This window comes from Hyaena hyaena, unplaced genomic scaffold (assembly GCF_003009895.1).
Source record: "Hyaena hyaena isolate Hyena2069 unplaced genomic scaffold, ASM300989v1 scaffold_2096, whole genome shotgun sequence".
NCBI classification, from domain to species: Eukaryota; Metazoa; Chordata; class Mammalia; order Carnivora; family Hyaenidae; genus Hyaena; species Hyaena hyaena.
Window position 1 is genome coordinate 41845 of NW_024082729.1, and position 20574 is coordinate 62418.

Below are 20574 nucleotides of genomic sequence, written 5' to 3' on the forward strand. Positions count from 1 at the left end.
CAATGGGTATTTTATATGAGTGCATTTAAACAGCCTGGAGTAATAGACATAATCTAGAGGGAACTTGCTACAGTCAATAATGATAACTGAGACTGAGTATTTATGGTACAAGACAGATTTTAAGTGGCATTGAATGGGCCTAAATAACACCTGTGTATGAGTTAGATATTTATTAAGGCTTACCATATATCAGACATTGAAATGGATGCTAGAAAGGCAGACATGATGGTCTCTTTGGAAAATGGTCCGCTATGTCTTAAGAGGGTCCAGTATGCCTTAAGAGGGTGGAGGCAGAGCTGAACAATGATGGCATAGATGGTTCTTGCTATAATAGGAATTGATTGATTAACCTTTTCCTTCCCTTCCTTCCTTCTCCCAATCTTCTACACTTACTTCTTCAATGTCAAGTTGATCTGTTTGTTGCTCAGGTCAAAAACTTTGTAGTTTTCTTTAACCCATTTTTTCCCCTCGTACCTTAAATCTAATCCTTCAGAAAATATTATCAGCTCTACCTTTAAAATATCCCAGTAACCCAGCCACGTCATCCACTCTACTGGTACCACCCTGATCCAAGCCACTGTTATCCCTTGCCTGAATTATTACTATAAATTTCTAACGACTTTCTTTGTTTTCACCTTTGCTCTCTCCTCCCCCTCTAGTCTCTTTTTAACTTAACATCCATTTTGGTGCTTTTAAAATGTGATTTGGGTCATATTCAAAACTATCAGGAGCACCTGGGTGGCTCAGTTGGTTAAGCCTCTGACTTTTGACCTCTGACTTTTGATTTTGGCTCAGGTTGTGATCTCAGGATGGTGAGATAGAGCCCCATGTAGGGCTCTACGCTAGGGTGGAGCCTGCTTAATATTCTCTCTCCTTCTGCCCCTCCCCAGCTCTCTCTCTCTCTCCAAAAAATCAAACCTTGAAAATATCTTCTTTGGGGTTCCTGAAGATGACATTTCTGTGTTCTCCTCCTCTGTCCATTTTTCTGATCTTTATATGCAGACATTTCTTAAGGTTTCATCCTCAGCCAGTTTGTTTTTCAGAAGCTTCAAGAACATTCACAGCATCAACTATCAGCACTATATAGATGACTCCCAAGCCTATTCTCCTTTTCAACTCAAGTCCCAGCTCCTCATCTTCAGTTGCCTGCCAAACAAGGCTGCTTATAATTCTATTTATAAAGAAGGGGAAAAATAGTTGGGAAGAGGGAGGGAGGCAAACCATGAGAGACTCTTGAATGCTGAGAACAAACTGAGGGCTGATGGGAGTAGGGGAGAGGAATGGGGGTGATGGGCATGGGGGAGGGCACTTGTTGGGATGAGCACTGGGTGTTATATGGAAACCAACTTGACAATAAACTATTTAAGAAAAAAAAAAAAGAATTCTATTTATATGAGATGCCAGAGAGCCTGGCTAGAAGGCATAGGGGCATTGGCACCCTCTGGTGGAGAGAGTAGAAAGTCATACTTAAGTATATACTTGCTTGGATGGAACCTGAAAGCAGATATTCCAAGGAAGATTACATTGTCTGAGCATCTACTAAATGCTCTGTATTCAAATATATGCAATCTTCTTTTTTGAGATATATGTAATCTTCTAATAAACTCTAGAGTATATATCCTGAGCTAGCAATAATAATTGTTAGATCTTTCTTTGGGTCCTTTCAATTTCTTTTTACTTCTAAAAAACTAATTAATTAATTTTTGAGAGTGAACATGAGTGGGGGAGGGGCAGGAAGAGAGGGAGAATCCCAAGCAGGCTTCACATTGTCAGCACAGAGCTAGACACGAGACTTGTACTCATGAACTGTAAGTTCATGACCTGAGCTGATATCAAGAGTCAAATGCTTAACTGACTGAGCCAAACAGGTGCCCCTGGTCCTTTCAATTTCTTACTAGACCACTTATATGCAACAGACAGATTTGGGTTGTAAGAATACTTCAGCATGATTTGAAGGCAGGAAGTTGCTCTCAGATAGATGCTATGAAGGATATAGTGAGATATAGAACCATCCTTAAGGAACTTAGCAGGACTGGGAAAACAAGCCATTCACTCTGGAAAAGTGACTGAAACAAGAGGTAAATCCCAAGGTAAGATAATGCCATCGATGTCATAAGGCACTCACATGCTAACAAATTGTATAGCACCTGTGTTTAGAGAAAGTCAAGGTCACTGTAGGGAAATCAGTGTGTTCAGGAATGGCTTCATGAGGAGGCAGGACTTAAACTTATCCTTAAGGAAATATCTCTCAAACTTCTAGTACTCTAGTTCTCAATTTTTGCTAACTTAACTAACCATCTATATTTTTATTTCTCCACAGTTTTTCTATATTGACATCTTTTTTTGGGTAAATACCTTTCCCTTATCTTAAACCACCAGACCAATGAAATCATAGGTTTGATGTGCTTTTGTGTTAGATGTATATTTAATTTCTAATATACATGAAAACAACATAGGAAGTCCTCATTATGTGAAGATAATTAATTCTAGAAAAAGAACTCTCAAAGGGAATCAGTCTACATGAAAAGAATATTAGTCATTCATGTTCAGTTTTGGCGCAAAAGTTTGAGGGGCGCCTGGATGGCTCAGTCGGTTAAGCGTCGGACTTCGGCTCAGGTCATCATCTCACGTTCGTAGTTTCGAGCCCATTGCTGGGCTCTGTGCTAACAGCTAGCTCAGAGCCTGGAGCCTGTTTTACATTCTGTATTTCCCTCTCTCTCTGACCCTCCCCTTCTCATGCTTTTTCTCTCTCTCAGAAATAAATAAAACATTAAAAAATTTTTAAGTTTGATTTATAAATGACAGTAAAATTATGAAAATAAATGTAAGAAATTATAAGCTGTTATTATAACTATGAACAGTTTCAATGAACAGAACATTAATTGAATATTGAGTATTTTTCTGAGAAAATAATTTAAATTTTCTGGCACGAGCATAAATATTAAGAAGACTTCAAAATAGATCTCTCAATCTTTTAATATTCAAATTATTTTTGAGCAACGTATTGTGTTATCCTTTTGAGTTTTCTCTTGTTCAATTAACTAATCTAATTCTTCTGAAACCTTATTTGTTAATGGATTTACATGTGATTTGAGCAGTAATCAGACATTATTTTCGTTGATTTCATGAAATCCTGCCTCTTTTCTCAGACTTGTAACTTGGCATTCCACTAGATTTATAACAGGTTTACATTAAATTGGAGAAATTAAAAACATTATTAATTTGATTAGATAGGATTTTGCCAAGTGGGAAAAATGTTTAAGTCAATTCTCAGTTCAATAGTGAATATTTTGGTGTTCAGATGACTTTGTTTTCCTATGCATTCTTTAATTCTAGGAGTGCTTCCTCAAACTTATTGTACCAGAGGAACACTTGAATAAATGCTCAAGTTTCAAGGTGACTTTGGATAAAAACATTTAAATCTCATTGTATGTCAGTGAGATCATTTAGTTGTAGATTTTATTATCCAATAATAATTGCCAATTCTCATTTAAGTAGATAGTGATATTTTCCTGAGAATCTGTTTAGCCAGTATTTTAGCCTATTCTTTTGTAGGTTTCCCTTCCCCACAAAGGATACCAACTCCAATGTAGGTCAGTAGTATAGACGGAAGATACTTTAGTTTTTCCTTTTTAAAATTTCCTACTTGATTTTTTTATATCTTACCCAAGTAGGGCTAAAAATCTTATCACAAATTTCTATCATAGTATGGAGTATGCTACTGAATATGGTATGTGGTACATGGTAAGTGCAAGGATAGATTTGTACTAAAAATTACTTTTTAAAAAAACCTTTCTTGAAAAGAAAAAAAAACAAATAATTAACTTTCTTTCTTGAAATTAACCCATCTTTTTCTTTCCTTTTCATGAATTTGCAACTTTATAAGGCAAACATAATATGTTTTTGTTAAATAACTGGTTTTTTAAGCCAAAATGGGATACAGTTTTACTAAAGGTAGACTTGTTAAGCTTAGTTAAAGTTTATGAATTTAATTAATGTTCTCAATATGAAGATAAATTAACAATGTTGAATAGTAAAGTTAATAAAACTGTATGTCATGGCAATATGAATAAAATTATAGCCTAAAACACAATTTTTTTATAAGACTTTTCTTAAGGAGTGCCATTTTCTTAATGAGTGATATGCTCAGGTTTACATAAGGTAGTTGTAAAATTAATGAACGCATTATTGGTTTCATGATCACTTTTTAAATTAAAAAAAAAATGTTTATTTTTGAGAGAGACAGAGTATAAGCAGGGAAGGAGCAAAGAGAGAGGAAGACACAGAATCTGTAGCAGCCTCCAGGCTCTGAGCTGTCAGGACAGAACCTGACATTGGGCTCAAACTCACAAACCAGGAGATCATGACCTGAACAAAAGTTGGACTCTTAACTGACTGAGTCATGCAGGCACCCCTCATGATCACTTTAATAGGCTTATAAATGCACTTTAATTTTAATTGCTACTTTGGAGCTAAAAATAAATAATTTAATTTATTATTAAGAAATAATTGTTTATTAAATTAAGTTTATTAAAGAAATAATTTTTCTTTAATATGAAACCTATGCATTTTGTTCTTGCAAAGTTACTAAACTCTGAGTTAAATGTGAGATAAATTCCTATGGATTTTATTTTTAACTAAAATGAGACAATTTCTGTCCTTGTTCTTGGTGCTTCTTAAAAAATACTTTCCCATATATGTTAGAAAATAAAAATGACAATCCCCCCATACCCCACTTCAAATAAAAAAAAATTAATATTTTTTATTTATTTCTGAGAGAGAGATAGAGAAAGAGCATGAGTGTGAGCAGGGGAGGGTCAGAGAGAGAGGGAGACACAGAATCTGAGGCAGGCACTAGGCTCTGAGCTAGCTGTCAGCACAGAGCCCAATGCGGAGCTGGAACCCAGGAACCGTGAGATCATGACCTGAGCTGAAGTTGGACACTTAACTGACTGAGCCACCCAGGCAACCTCCCATACCCCACTTTAAAACCTAATAATAGACCCAACCAAATGGTCATGGTTCTGCTTTACAAGACTTAAGGACTTATAACAATTGCTAATGGGGCACCTTGGTCACTCTGTATCATCTTTTGTAGAACCCCCTAGTGTTCCACAGAACCACATTTGAGAAACTCTGCTCTAGGGACTGGGATAATGAATACTAGAGTAAGGTGAATCTTTGTACATAATTATTAACCTAAATTGTTTTCAATCTGTTTATCACTTAAAGTCATATCATCCATACCTTGCAAAACACTGTCTAAAAGGACAAATAAGATCTGGATATGTTTAGAAGAGGGAAAATGGCATGTCAAATGTGAGCAAAGGCTAATGCAGGAGGGTATTTTGTGATAAATAGAAAAGGGTCACACCAACAAAGAACTCATTGATAACAATAGAGAAGCTTGAAGTGGGGAGAAAATTACATTTGAGTGGTAGAGTCCTTGAACTAAAGAAGAAAAAGGTCTTAAAAATCCACTAAGTTTTTTAAAATGTATTTATTTATTTTGAGAGAGAGAGCAGGTGAGGGGCAGAGAGAGAGGATTCCAAGCAGACTCCACACTGTCAGCACAGAGCTCAATGGCAGGGCTCGATCTCATGAACCATAAGATCATGACCTGGCCAAAATCAAGAGTTGGATGCTTAACTGACTGAGCCACCCAGGAGCCCCTAAAAAAAATCCACTAAGGTTTGAGGGGTGAGTGAAACTGATGAAAGAAATTGGGGGGCGCCTGGGTGGCTTAGTCGGTTAAGCGTCCGACTTTCGCTTGGGTCATGATCTCGCGGTTCGTGGGTTCGAGCCTCGCGTCGGGCTCTGTGCTGACTGCCAGCTCAGAGCCTGGAGCCTGTTTCAGTCTGTGACTCCCTCTCTCTCCGACCCTCCCCTGCTCACGCTGTCTCTCTCTCTCTCTCCTAGACATAAATTAAAAAAAACCATTAAAAAAAAAGAAATTGGAAGAAAGATGAATCTGGAAGTAGATAGGCAAGTATAGATACTGTGATAATTCATACAAGTGAAACTGAGAGCAAGAACAAGAATAGTGCCAGTAGAAATGAAGGAATGGGATGGGTATGGGACACTTGGTGAGTAGAACTGATGGTATCAGGGATCAAACCGATAATGAATTGATTTACATTAATGGTGTTTCCAGTTTCAGAAATATTAGAAATGTGGAATTGAGTGAATTTTTTTGAAGTGCTGCTAGGCCGAGCAATTTTCCAAGAGTTACCAGCCAGTCATCTTCCCTGGCCTTGCCTTCCAACACCATTCCCTATCATTTCATAAAGGAATACAGACCCAGCAGTGTCAGATCCTCTGATTTTTCAAGAGAAGCTAGAAATCTATCTACTTTGTAATACCATCCCATTTTTAAATGTTAGCAATTCCATTTTTTTTGTTAACAATAACATACTGTAGACTTGGTTGCTAATTTGCAACCCATGTCTAGAATTGTGTGTGATGCTTTCTAAATCACTTCAAAATGTACCCTGAACCTAAAGGTAATATAATCCTTCTGAAGCCTCTTTGCATAACTCCTAGCAGGAATTAATTAGCCAGAAGCTCATAGAAAGCCTTTTTGTAGTAGGTAATAATTTCCTTTTTGTTGGAATGTTGATTTTAGAGTTACAAGCCTTTTCCTGCTTCTTCCCAGCCAGGTCTCTAGACAAACTTTATAACTTTGCTGATTGTTCTGGACTCCACCTGATATTTGCTCTAAATGCACTGCGTCGTAATCCAAATAACTCCTGGAACAGTTCTAGTGCATTGAGTCTGTTGAAGTACAGTGCGAGCAAAAAGTACAACATATCTTGGGAACTGGGTAATGGTAAGTAAAATGTTATTTCCTCTGAATTGACAAGATAAAAAATAAGTTGACCTGGGACATAGCCTCAGTTAGACCATCTCTAGGATCCTCGCCCAGAAAACACTTGGGATGTTTCACTTCATATTAAGGACAACACAAGAATCAGCTAAAAGAATACTATTGGCCAAAGGATCTGAATAGACATTTCTCCAAAGAAAAAATATAAAAGACTGAAAAAAACACATGAAAAGATACTCAGCCACATTAGCCATCAGGGAAAAGCAAATCAAAACCACAATGAGATAATACTTCATACCCACTAGGATGCCCATAATATTAATAATAATAAAAAGATAATAAAAACTATTCGCAAGGATGGGGAGAAATTGGAACCCTCATATACTGCTGGTGGGAATGTAAAATGGTGTAGCCACTATGGAAAACATTCTGGCAATTTCTCAAAAAGTTAAATATAGAGTTGCTATATGACCTAGCAGTTCTACTTCTGGGTATATATTTAAGAGAAATGACAATGTAAGTCCACAGAAAAACTTTTACATAAGAGCCAAAAAGTAGAAACAACCCAAATGTCCATCAGCTGATGAATGGGTAAATAAAACCTGGTATAGCCCTATGATGGACTATTATCTGGCCATAAAAAAAGAATGAAGCACTGACACACACTACAACATGGATGAACCTTGAAAAGATTATGCTAAATGAAAAAACCCAGTCATGTATTTATATAAAATGCCCAAAATAGGTAAATATAAAGAAACAGAAAGTAGATTAGTTGTTGTCTAGAGCTAGGGGAGATGAGATGATAAAAATGTTCTAAAATTTGTTGTGATGATTGCACAGCTGTGTAAATATACTTAAAACTGTTGAATTATATACATTAATTTGGTGAATTGTATAGATATAAATTATATCTCAAAATTGCTGATACAAAAAACAGGGGGGAAATACTGTGTTGTCTTTTTTATTTTAAAGGGCATATGATGCATATTTTCTGCCACGGGTTAGTTGGTTACTTCCTTAGGGAGTTTACATTTGTAATTATGAACAATATTGTTGCCTTATATTTGCATAGTATTTAGTTTACATAGCATATCCAAATACTATTCTATTTGGACCTTAAAATCCTAAATGAAGTGCCTAATAAAGGACATAACATACAGGTGAGGAAATATACTGAAAAAGGTAAAGAGAATTGCTAAAGAAAGTAGGAAGTACTAAATCTATGTCAGGAACTTGGTTGGGACTGCTAACAGAAAGGGAGGTACTTTCTACCACCCTCTGGTTATTTTTCTTTAATGGTATTAAAACTTCTTGGCTTTCTTCACTTCCTTTAACTTTCATTCAACAAATAGCTATTGACAGACTACTGTTTGTCAAAGGTATACTATACTACACTATACTAGTTTTGAGAGATATAATAATAAATACCAGATAAATATCCCTGCCTACATTCTAGTAGATGAGATAGATAATAAAAAGGATTTGAAAACAGTTCATCATTATGTTCTCTCACACAACATTTTTGCCCTGTAGCAATTCATATTGAAATATTCAACTTGACCCTTTTGCTTTTATTGATTTCTTCTGTTTTTTATATCATTGATTTCCACTCTAATTTTTATTATTTCATTTCTTCTTCTTGCTTTGAGTTTAGTTTTCTTTTCTTTTTCTGCTTTATTAAGATAGAAGCTTAGATTACTAATTTGAGATCTTTCTTCTTTTCTAATATAGGAGTCTTTTTTTATCTCCTAAGCAGCAAAAATTTATTTTCTCACTGTTCTGGAAGCCCAAAGTACAGAATCTAGCCATCAGCAGACCTGGTTTCTTCTAAGTCTTCCTTTTGGTTTTCAGACATCCAACTTCTATGTTCTCATATGGCCTTCTCTCTGTGTATGCACCCCTAGTGTTTTGTTGTGTCTCTACACTTTTTTAAAACACCTATTTTTTAGAGAAATTTTAGGTTCATGGCAAAATTGAAATGAAAGTAGAGATTTCCCATCTATTCCCTGCCTCCACATATGCATAGCCTACCCTGCTATCAACATCCCCCACCAAAGTGGTACACTTTTTACAATTCCTGAACCCACAGTGATATATCATGATCACCCTAAGTTTACTTTATGGTTCACTTTAGTGTGAACATACTATGGATTTGGCCAAATGTTCAATGACATATATCCAGCACTATTGTGTCATAAAAAGTATTTGTACTGCCCTAAAAATCCTCTGTGGTCCATCTATTTATCCCTCCCTCCTGTCCCCAACCTTTGCCAACCACTGATCTTTTTACTCTCTCCTTAATTTTGCTTGTCCTAGAATGTCATATAGTTTGAATCATACGCTATGTAGACTTTTCAGATGGGCATCTTTCACTTAATGTTATGCATTTAAGGTTCTTCCATGTCTTTTAATGGCTTGCTACCTCATTTCTTTTTAGTGCTAAATAATATTTCATTGTGTAGAGATACCAGCTTATGTATCCATCACCTACTGAAGAAAATCTTCAGTGCCTCCAAATTGTGGCATGAATACAGAATTAATACATGCTGCTATAAATCCATGCAGAGACAAAAGTGAAAACATAAATTTTCAGCTCTTTTGGGTAAATAACAGGGAGCACTACTGCTGCATCATATAGTAAGAGTATGTTTGCTTTATAAGAAACCACCAAACTCTTCCAAAGTGACCATATCAATTGTCATTCCTGCCAGCAACGAATGAGCATTCCTGTTGTTCCACATTCTATAAAGTTTTTGGTGCTGTCAGTGTTAAAAATTTTTGGCCATTCTAATAGTATGGACTTGTATTTAATTGTTTTAATTTGCATTTCCCTGATGACATATGTGGAGCATCTTTTCATATTGTTTTTATCTTTTTACATTTTTATTTGCCATCTGTATATCTCCTTTGGTGAGGTGTCTGTTGAAGGCTATGTCCCATTTTTAAATCAGTTGCTTATTTCTTTATTGCTAATTTTTAAGAGATCTTTGTATGTTTTAGAAAACAGTTCTTTATCAGATGTGTCTTTTGCAAGCATTTTCTCCAAATTTGTGGCTTGTCTTCTCATTCTCATAACATTGTCTTTTGCAGAGCAAATGTTTTTAATTTTAATCAAGTCCAGTTCATCAATTATTTCTTTCATGGACTGTGCCTTTGGTGCCATCCCATATGTTTTTACATACTATATTTTCATTTTCATTTCATTAAAAATATTTTCTAATTCCACTTTCTTCTTTGACTATTTGATTATTTAACTTCCAAATATTTATATATTTCTCAAATTTCTTTCTGTTGTTGAATTCTAGTTTAATTCTGTTATGGTCAGGCCACATACATTATATGATTTAATCTTTTTAAATATATGAGACTTGTTTAATGGCTTACCATATGGTCTATCATGAAGGATGTTCTATATACACTAAAAAAGAAATGGGCATCCTACTGTTATTGGATGGAGTGTTCTAAGGATATCAATCAGGTCAAGTTGGCTGATAGTGTTATTTAAGTTTTCTATATCAATGCTAATTTTCTGTCTAGTTCTACTGATAACTGAGAATACAGTATTGAAGTTTCCTATTATTGTTGGATTTCTCTTATTTAATTTTGTTTTATGTATTCGATGTTCTGTTTTTGGTATGTATGTTTATAATTGCTATATCTTCCTGACAAATTGACACTTTTATCATTATAAAATGTCCCACATTATCTCTAGTAACATTGTGGTCTAAAGTCTATTTTGTCTGATACTAGTATAGTCATTCCAGCTCTCTTATGGTCACTGTTTGCATGGTATATCTTTTCACATCCTTTTACTTTCAACTATTTTTATCTTTTACTTTAAAGTATGTCTCTTTAGTTGGATCTTAGTTTTTTTATTCACCCTGACAATTTCTGCTTTTAATTGGAGTGTTCAGTCCATTTACATTTAATGTAATTGTTGATAAGGTTGAATTTCCATCTGCCATCTTGCTGTTTTCCATTTATTTCATTTTTTTGTTCCTCTGTTTATCCTGTACTACTTTTTTATGTAGAAGAAATGTTGCTTATATACCACTCTAATTTCTTTGTTTTATTTTGTTTTACTTATTTTCATAGTAGTTTCTTATTGTAATACATCTGAATTCATTACAATCTATTTTAGAGTACTTCTAGCTTAATTCCAGTTAACTATAGAAAATTTGCTTTGGGGCGCCTGGATGACTCAGTTGGTTAAGCATCCAACTTCATCTCAGGTCATGATCTCACAGTTTGTGGGTTCGAGCCCCATGTCAGGGCTCTGTGCTGACAGGTCAGAGCCTGGAACCCGCTTCGGATTCTGTGTCTTCTTCTCTCTCTGACCCTCCCCCACTTGTGCTCTGTGTCTCTCTCTGTCTCTCAAAAATAAATAAATGTAAAAAAAAAAGAAAGAAAGAAATTTTGCTCCAATAGAACTCCATTTCCCTCTCCTTTGTAACCATTATTATTATTATTATTATTATTATTATTATTATAAACATTACATTTTTATATGTCATAAGCCCAACAACACAGTTTTATAATTTTTGTTTTTATGTCACCATTATTTAAATTTATTAAGAAAAGAGTAATGGAGGGGTGCCTGGGTGGCTCAGTTGGTTAAGTGTCTGACTTCTGCTCAGGTCATGATCTCCCTGCTCATGGGTTTGAGCCCGGCATTGGGCTCTGTGTGGACAGCTCAGAGCCTGGAACCTACTTCAGATTCTGTGTCTCCTTCTCTTTCTCTGCCCCTCTCCTGGTTGTGCTCCCTCTCTCTCTCTCTCTCTCTCAAATAAATAAACTTATAAAAAAGAGTAATGGATATTTTCAACTATCTTTTATGTTTAGCTATGTAATTGCCATTACTGGTGTTCTCTATTTCTTTGAGTGGTTTTGAGTCACCATCTGGTGTCATTTGCTTTCAACCTAAAAGACTTCATTTCTTATTTCTTGTCAGGCACATTTTCTCACAAGTTCTGTCCTTTGTTTTTCTGGTGAATGTCTAAATTTGGGGACATCTGGGTGGCTTAGTTGGTTAGACATCTGACTCTTGATTTTGGCTCAGGTCATGATTTCATGGTTCATGAGTTTGAGCACCCCATCAGGGTCCACACTGCAAAATAAATAAACTTTAAAAAAAAGAAAACTTTTTAAGATCTAAATTTTGCTTTCAGTTTTGAAGGATATATTGCTACATATAGAATTCTTAGCAGATTTTTTTTTCTTTCAGCATTTTGAATACGTCATCCTACAGTCTTCTGACTCCATTATTTTTGGTAAAAATTCAGCTGATAATTTCATTGTGTTCCTCTGTATGTGAAGAGTTATTTAAGTTCTAAGATTTCCATTTGATCATTTTTTATAGTATCTCTCTTCATTTATATTTGATTAGTCAGTACAACCATACTTTTCTTTAATTTTGTGTTGTTCCTGTTAGTTCTTTGAACATATTTATGCTAGTAGTTTTGAAGTCCTTCTCCATTAGGAGACAGGGTCTATTGACTGGTCCCTTAGGAGATAGTTTCCATTGGCTGCTTTTTTTCTTCTTTATGAATCACTGTATATCTCTTTGCATGCTGTAATTTTTGTTGTTGTTGAAAACTATACATTTTAAATAATATGTTGGAACAACCTTGGATTCCCGATCCTCCATCCCAGAGGTTGTTTCTGTTGTCTCTCTTTTATTTGTTTGTTTAGCAACTTACCTGGACTAATACTGTAGCATCTCTCTCTTTTGCATTTTATAGCCACAGATATATCTTGTTTTTCTATGTTTTAATCACTGTCTAAGGCCAGCTTCCTAATGATTGCCCCTGAGTCATCATAGTTTAATGGTGAGACAATGATTGATTAGAGGTTGTGCTTACACTTGAGCCAGTAAGACTTCTACCCTTTGTCAGTGGATCTGTGTGTGATTTGGGGAGCACATTCCAAATTTAAACAGTTTACAATTCTCACTGACTTTTCCTTTCTGACATGCCTTCTCATGTCTCCTTTATGAATGTGCTAGGTTTCACATTCATCTGTGAGTACATGGATAGTTAGTGCACTCTCCAGTCTCTACTGAGCATATACAGCTTTCCAGACTACAAAGGGTTATGTGGGGGCTTATCAAGGCCCACCGTGACTGTTCTATTCCCTAAATCTCCCAGGTAAATTTCTTGCAAGTCTGCTGGTCAATTTCCTGACCCTACCAGTATCAAAACCTCTAGGTAGCCAAGGTATTGGCCTTGCCTGGGGCATGTACTTCATTCCAAATCCAGTAGCTCTTTCTGCTGGATTTTAGGATTTTCCTTGCCCTTTTAGAACACTAAGTTAATAGAAACCGAGGTAGGATGTTGTACTCTAAATTATTTCACCCAACCACTTTGTTATTATTGAACATTAAGATTTTTCTTTTTCTTTCATTATTTCTTTTTTTTACCATTTGTTTATTTTTGAGAGACAGGGTGCAGGTGGGGGAGGGGCAGAGAGAGAAGGAGACATAGAATCTGAAGCAGGCTTCAGGCTCTGAGCTGTCAGCACAGAGCCCAACACAGGGCTCAAACTCATGAACTGTGAGATCATGACTTGAGTTGTAGTTGGATGCTTAACCAACTGAGCCACCTAGACACCCCAAGGTTTTTCTTTTTGGTACAATGGCCATCTTTATAAAGCCTTGCTTTCTTACCATTTGTATCAATTTCCTAAGCCTATCATAACAAATTACCACAAACTCGGTGGTATAAAATAACAGAAATTTAGTCTCTCACAGTTCAAGGAACCAGAATCCACAAATCAGAGCATTGGCAGGGTTGATTCCTTCTGAAGACTCTACAGGAGAATCTACTCCATGCCTCTCTCTTAGCTTCTGGTAGCTGCCAGCAATCTTTGGCATAGCAGCATCTCTCCAGTCTTTGCCTCTGTCAACACATGGCTCTCTTCCCAGTATGTCTGTGTACCTGAATCTCCCTCTCCTTTCTTTTATGAAGACACCAGTCACTGGATTTAGGGTGCACCCTGATTCCATATGGCTTCATCTTAACTACATCTTCAAAGACCCTATTTCCAAATAAGGTCACATTCTGAAGTTACACATAGACATGAAATATGGGAGACAATATTCAACCCAGTATACCATTTGTTATAAAGTAACACCCAAAAATCAGTATGGTCTCTCTTGTGTGGATTAGGAGAACTTTTGGAAGATTCATTTGAAAATGAGGAGAATGGTAAAATGGCACTTGACTTTTTGTTATGATGGTTCGAGTTAAACTAGCTCACACCCTCTTTTTGGCTATTTTGTTCACATTGTTAAGAAAAAAGCAGAGAGATCTGTGGACAGAAAAGGGTAGGCAGAGCCTTACCCTTCTCAACTCTGACTTGCATGTCTGCTTTTAATTTAGAGCCAAATAACTATCGAACCATGCATGGCCGGGCAGTAAATGGCAGCCAGTTGGGAAAGGATTACATTCAGCTGAAGAGCTTGTTGCAGCCCATCCGGATTTACTCCAGAGCCAGCTTATATGGCCCTAATATTGGGCGACCCAGGAAGAACGTCATCGCCCTCCTAGATGGGTAGGTCATATTTTTTAGCAGTTTGTATGACACTATTCATAAGTGTTATGAATTAATGTGTTTCTATTTTTCCTGGTTACTTGTAGTCTTAAGAAAGATGGAGAAACTTTTTCCATATTGACTTCCCCAACTCTAAATCAGTGATTCTCCATCAAGCAGCCGAAGAGCTTCTCATCTCTCCAGGCCTTCCACAGTCAGCAGAAGGTGGTGGGACTGGGGAAGGATATCACAGTCTCCTGGACAGGTTGGAAGGGATTACATTGTTTTAAAAAGTACATTTAATATTAAAGCATTTCATAGCATTTTATATTTTTTAAAAGTCAAAATACTGTTACTGTATTCTTGTGACCTCTTATAGAAAGTAAACCTTAACACAACCCTGGCCAGTGGAGCTGTATTAAAAATTTGAGAAACACTACTACTACTTATAGATTCAAGCACTACTTAACTGATAGACTCATTAGTAGGTATTCTAGAGAATTCCTACCACGTGATTATTTTGACTGAATTTAATGATTATTTTTAAGCACTGGTTATGGATGAGGCACTATGTCCAGTTCTGCTGGTGGGCCAGGCCCAATTGAACCCATGCAGGTTAGGTCCAGTTACATAGGGTCAGAGGGAATGTCTGAGGGAACAGTACAAGGAAGGCTGAAGCCTTATGTTGAATCCAAGACCCAAAATGGAGATGTGACTAGAGCAGGAAGGGTGGGAACTATGAAGTTGGGAGAGTCAGGAGTTCCCCTGGAGCACAGAGTATGCACCAAGACACACCTGTTATGTGCCATCCTGCCACACTCTGGGATGAGTATGATTATTCCTGAGAATTCAAAGATGAGTAAGACATTTTCCAGTGAAGTGCACATTCCAAATGAGGTTAGATAAATGCCATACAAATACAAACAGATTATCTGAGGAGAGAAACCTTTGGCCAGCCTCCAGGATGGCCCTTGTGGGTTGATGGCTCTTATAACTCTATCTCCTCCCTTTTGTAGTGCCTTAGTCTTGATCTAAGGTAATTAATATAGCAGATGTTACTGAAGGCTTGGGAAAGGATACAGATTTGCAGTGTACCAACGTTAACAACCTGAAATTTAATTTTAGGCATTTTCCTTTTTACAAAGAATCTCTAAGCCCTTACTTCAGCTCCTGTCCTTTCCCCATCCTTCTCTTCTTCTCTTTTCTCCCTTTGTCTCTGAAGAGCAACTTCCCCCACCTTTTTTTTTTTTTACACAATTTCATAATCTTGGCCCCTCCCCGCAAATGCAGCTCTTGGTTTCCTTTTGCATACTTTCACTGAACTTTGAAATTACTCTGTGTGTGTGTGGGGAGGGGGGGCTTGATGGAGATGGAGAGGTTGATTTCATTTTATGTATTACAATTAATGGATAAGAATCACATGTATAGTACTTTATTCATAGTTTATAATATATAATAAAGCAAGGCGAATAACTATCATTTTAATCCATGTAGTTATTCTTTTGGATTGTCCTTTCTCCTTAATGATTTGATCAATGTATTTCATGGGACTGACAATGTCTTCTCAGCAACATGACCTACAGGGCCAATCAGTCAATCATCTTGCAAATGTTTCTTGAGTAACTGCTATGTTCTGGGTATTATGTTCAGAACTAGGAATGTAATAATAAACAAAAACAGATACTTTCTCTACCTTTATGGAGTATATAGTATGGTAGGAGAGACAGGGACATTAATTAGCTGATCTTAAAATTAAGACAATACCAAGGAGAGGTACATGGTGCTATGAATGACTATAAGAAGGGCTGAGATTTAACTGAGTCAGGAGGTTATGGAGTATGGGGTCCACTTCCAAAACTATACATACATCCAAAGACTAATAGGACTCAAGAGACTAGAGAAAGTCATTTAAGGAAAAGAAACATTACTGATAAGCATTTTTGAAAATTTTATATGCCAGAAAAAATGGAGATTTATCTCTATTAATGTGTATGTACTAAATATACAGTGAATTATACCTTGAAACACATAAACATTCCCAGCAACTCAACCAACAATAACAAAAATGTCAGCACTCTAAATTACCAGCTCTTTTCCAAACCTCCTAGTTATACAGATATAGTTTTACGTAGTTATGATCATTCTATATGCATCAATTTGAGTTCTGCATTTTTTTACTCATTGCTTTATGTTGCCCTTTTCTTATTCCTACATAGTTCTCATATTTGTCATTCTTAGTAGCAATGAAATATTCCATTGCATTAATGTACCAAAGTCTGCTTAAACATCCCCACACTGTTGGGCATTTGGGTTGTTTCCAGTTTTCATCTGTAATATATAGCACAGCTATAAACATCTTTATACAAATAGGTTTTTTATTTCTTTTGAATTATATCCTTGGGCTATATTCCAAAAAGTTGTGTTTCTGGGTCAAAGTATATGATAATTTTTATGGCTCTCATATTTGTTGCCAAATTTCTTTTCAGAACGACTTCACCAGGTTGTAAGGCAGCAGTGTATTAGTATATCTTCTCCCCCACAGCACCCCACAGCAATGACTATAATCATTTTTATTAATTTACTCCATTTTAATTAATGCAAGACTGTGCCTCATGGCTGTTTAACTTAGAATTCTGTTAACTATGAAAAGAACTGAACATTTTCCAAATCCTTAGGTTGTCTCCTTTCCTGCTGTCCCACATATGGTTAATGACACCATAACCATTTGCCCGAGGTGCAGACCAGGAGGCCAGTTTACATTCTTTCCTCTCCTTTGTTCACATACTCCATTAGGTAGTTATTAAGTTATGTTATTTCTGACTTCTTAGTATCAGTCACATCCCAGCATCTTCTCATTTTTAAACTTTATCATTCTTCTTCCTAAATGGTTTTTCTATATGTAGTCTCAGACTCTAATAAATTCTTTATACAGATTTCTGAGTAGTTTTCTCTTTTTTAATACAATATGTGGTCAAATCACTCTTCCTGGAAATCCAAACACTTTCACATGCACCCATGGCCTGCAGGGTCCAGTGCCTGCCTCACTTTACAGCTAGGAATCAGCTATATCCCTCTGCACAATCTGCCCTTAACTACCTCAAAGTATATTTTGAAAGATCCTATATACTTTTTACCTTTGCCTATTTTTAGTTTGTGTCATTTTCTTTGGAAAACCACTCTCTCCTCTCATTTTATTTCCTTCCAGTAGGTCTTCTCTGACACCCTCAGGCAGGATTTCATATCATCTCTTCTGTTTTTATAATAGTATTTTGTCTATTTTTTTTCTCTAGCACTTACCAAATTGATGATAAATTATTTATTTATATATCTGCCTTTTATAATAGACTGTGGACTAGGATCAGGACCTGGTCTATATTTTATTCATTTAGCCTCAGAACCTATGAATACAGTACATGTCTTATTCAATAACTAGTTCTAAATTCATTGATCTAAAACAGTATGCATAAATGTGATTGTGAAGTATTGTAAATCATTGTATAGTGATTTAAATAAATTATGGTGATTTATATAAATCATAATCATTAATTTTAATTTCACAGAACCAACTTTAAGCTTTTTTACTTAGGTAGTTATAGGACTAAACAGGAATATCTTCTCAGTTAGGATATAACTCCACTAGAGTTAGAATTAGTTAGATAGAATCTTCATATTTCTTCAGGAACTAGCATATTGCCTGGAATATGAGAAATAGTTCATAAAATGCTTGTTTTATTATTTCCATTTCCTCATTTGTGAGCTGGCCATTTTTTTAGTCAGTGATTTTTATCTAACAGGTAAGAATTGTTCTTTAGAGTTATATCAGTTTCCTGTTTTTCTTTTGTAAACTTTTATGTAACATCTATATAATGATAATTTTATCTTAATTTATTGCTTGTTACTTTGAAACATGTTTTTATTTTTCAGAAGTTTATTTTTATTGTAATTGTTCTTGTCTACTCTCTTGTTGATAGTCTTTTCTGTTTTGTATACATTTAAGCTAAAGTTACTATTTCATTTTCATCTTGTCTTTCTAATGTTTTAGTTTCTCAGATCTTTTAACTTACAAAGTTTTAACAAACTTGAAGTTTGTTGCTGTAACTGCTATAGAGTAAGGACCTAATCTAATTTTGGTTAATGTGGCAGTGTCAAGAAGAGCAGACATCCACTGAAATAGTGTTTATTGAGGCTCTTTTTAGGCTTTTAAATCCCAATGAGATGACTACTAAATTCCCTCCTCAGCATTTATTGAACACCTACTCTGTATTTGATCCTTGCTTAAGTGCTGAGTATATATTGAAGAATAAAGTCAAAGTGATTCTTACCTTCTTGGAGGGTAGCAAGAGAGCCACAGTAAATAAGAAAACAAATTATCACAAAATGTGTGTAATTCTGTGAAGGAAATGATCGGGATGACTGGGGTTGAGGGTTCTATTTAGACAAGGTGATCAGAGAAGACTTATCTGAAGAATAATTTATTTAAACCAAGAACAAAAGAATGAATGGGAGCCAAATGTTCAAAGTGTAGAGTGAAGAACGTTCCAAATAGAGGTTCTAAGTCATGTTTGTCAATGACCTGAATCAGAAATAAGGGTTAGACATTTGAGGAATAAAAAGATGGGCAGTATAGTGAGAAAAAGAAGAATGGTAGATAGACCAGGACCAGATCATTACTGGACTGTGTATACCATGGAAAAGAAGTTGTGTATTTTATTCTATGAGCAATGGAAAATCATTACAGAGGTGTTTTTAAAATTTTTTTTAATGTTTTATTTATTCTTGAGAGACAGAGCATGAGCAGGGGAGGAGTAGAGAGAAAGGGAGACACAGAATCCGAAGCAGGCTCCAGGCTCTGAGCTGTCAGCACAGAACCTGAGGTGGGGCTCGAACCCACAAGCCACAGGATTGTGGCCTGAGCCTAAGTAGGACGCTTAACCAACTGAGCCACCCAGGTGCCCCCATTACAGAGTTTTTGTAAGAGCAGTGAAATATACTAGAGCCTACTGTATTCTCTGTGTCAAAGAGATTTCAAGGTACAAAAGTAAGGGACCAAAAGAGCTCAGCAAGAAGAGTGTTTCACTGTGAGATCATGGTAAATTGGGTTAAGGCAATTGCAGAAAAGTTAGAGTAGACATGATTTATTGATGGATATCTCGGCAAGGTGGGAATGAGAGAATTAATAAAGGATGACTTTATTCTTTTGGACACTTAACATTTTTCTTTCAAGGGCATCACATGCAGAAAAGGGAGTTTTTCAAAAGGAAGTTATATCAAGAGGAACACACATTCATATTCAGGAAATGCTATCCCTAGAGCAGTAAAAGATGGCTTTAAAATTATTGGGTTACTTCAAGTTCAGGATAGTGAACACAAGCTGCATTTCCTTCTGGAAGCAGCATCTCAACTCCTACTAAAAAATTGATAAGAAAACAAGTCCATGATAACAAACCCACAAAAGAGTGATCAGATGCTGATGAGAGATTTTTGATAGATTTCTGTAAGATGGTAAACAGATGGAAACCTGTTGACAGATTAAGCAGAATGAGGAAGTGGCAACCCTGACATGGGCTCTGGGAAAAGATAGCCAATCCATCTAGCAGAAGGGGAGAGTCAGGAAGGTTTGGAGTGAGAAAGGGGGAGCAAGCCAAGGAATTTATATGAAAGTCTATCTGTAGTGGAGCTACACTTACAGTTCAGCTCTCCCTTCCATTATGTTAAGTCCCCTGCCCTGCCCATATAGAGCAAAGACAACTCAGTCTATCATCTCCAAGCAAATCCCTTCACTAAAGAAATTGAAGGGATAGCCTAGGTGTAAGCTAGTATTGCTAAGGTAGAGTTATTCCTGCGTAGTAAAACACTAGGATAAAGCACTACAGGATACTCTAGCCCAAAGGCTGTCTATGCCCTACTGTACTCCCCTCTAAAGTGAAGTGTGTTGTTGAACAAGCTCTGCCCATAATATAGAGATCCCAGTGAAAGGAGAGATTTATCAAAAAAAAAGCCTAAATATTCAACAGCTGAGAAAAATCTGTACCTGCTACCAGAGGAATCTACTTAGTCCCCAACTGTTAAACATGAATAGATAGCCAAAGAGCACAAGACATAAGAACGAAACCAGTAGAGGGGTGCCCAGGTGGCTCAGTCGGGTAAGTGTCCAACTTAGGCTCAGGTCATGATCTCATGGCTCGTGAGTTCGAGCCCTGTGTTGGGCTCTGTCG

The 20574-nt window shown here is 36.2% G+C and overlaps 1 protein-coding gene across 1 annotated transcript; it reads left to right on the forward strand.

The window, feature by feature from the left end:
* Positions 1-6612: 6612 nt before the first annotated feature.
* On the forward strand, positions 6613-14380 carry LOC120227214 (inactive heparanase-2-like; the record flags this gene model as incomplete). Its single annotated transcript, XM_039225365.1, has 2 exons — positions 6613-6829; positions 14209-14380. Coding segments are annotated over exons 1-2 (389 nt in total), but the record flags the coding sequence as incomplete, so codon positions are not given.
* Positions 14381-20574: the final 6194 nt, after the last annotated feature.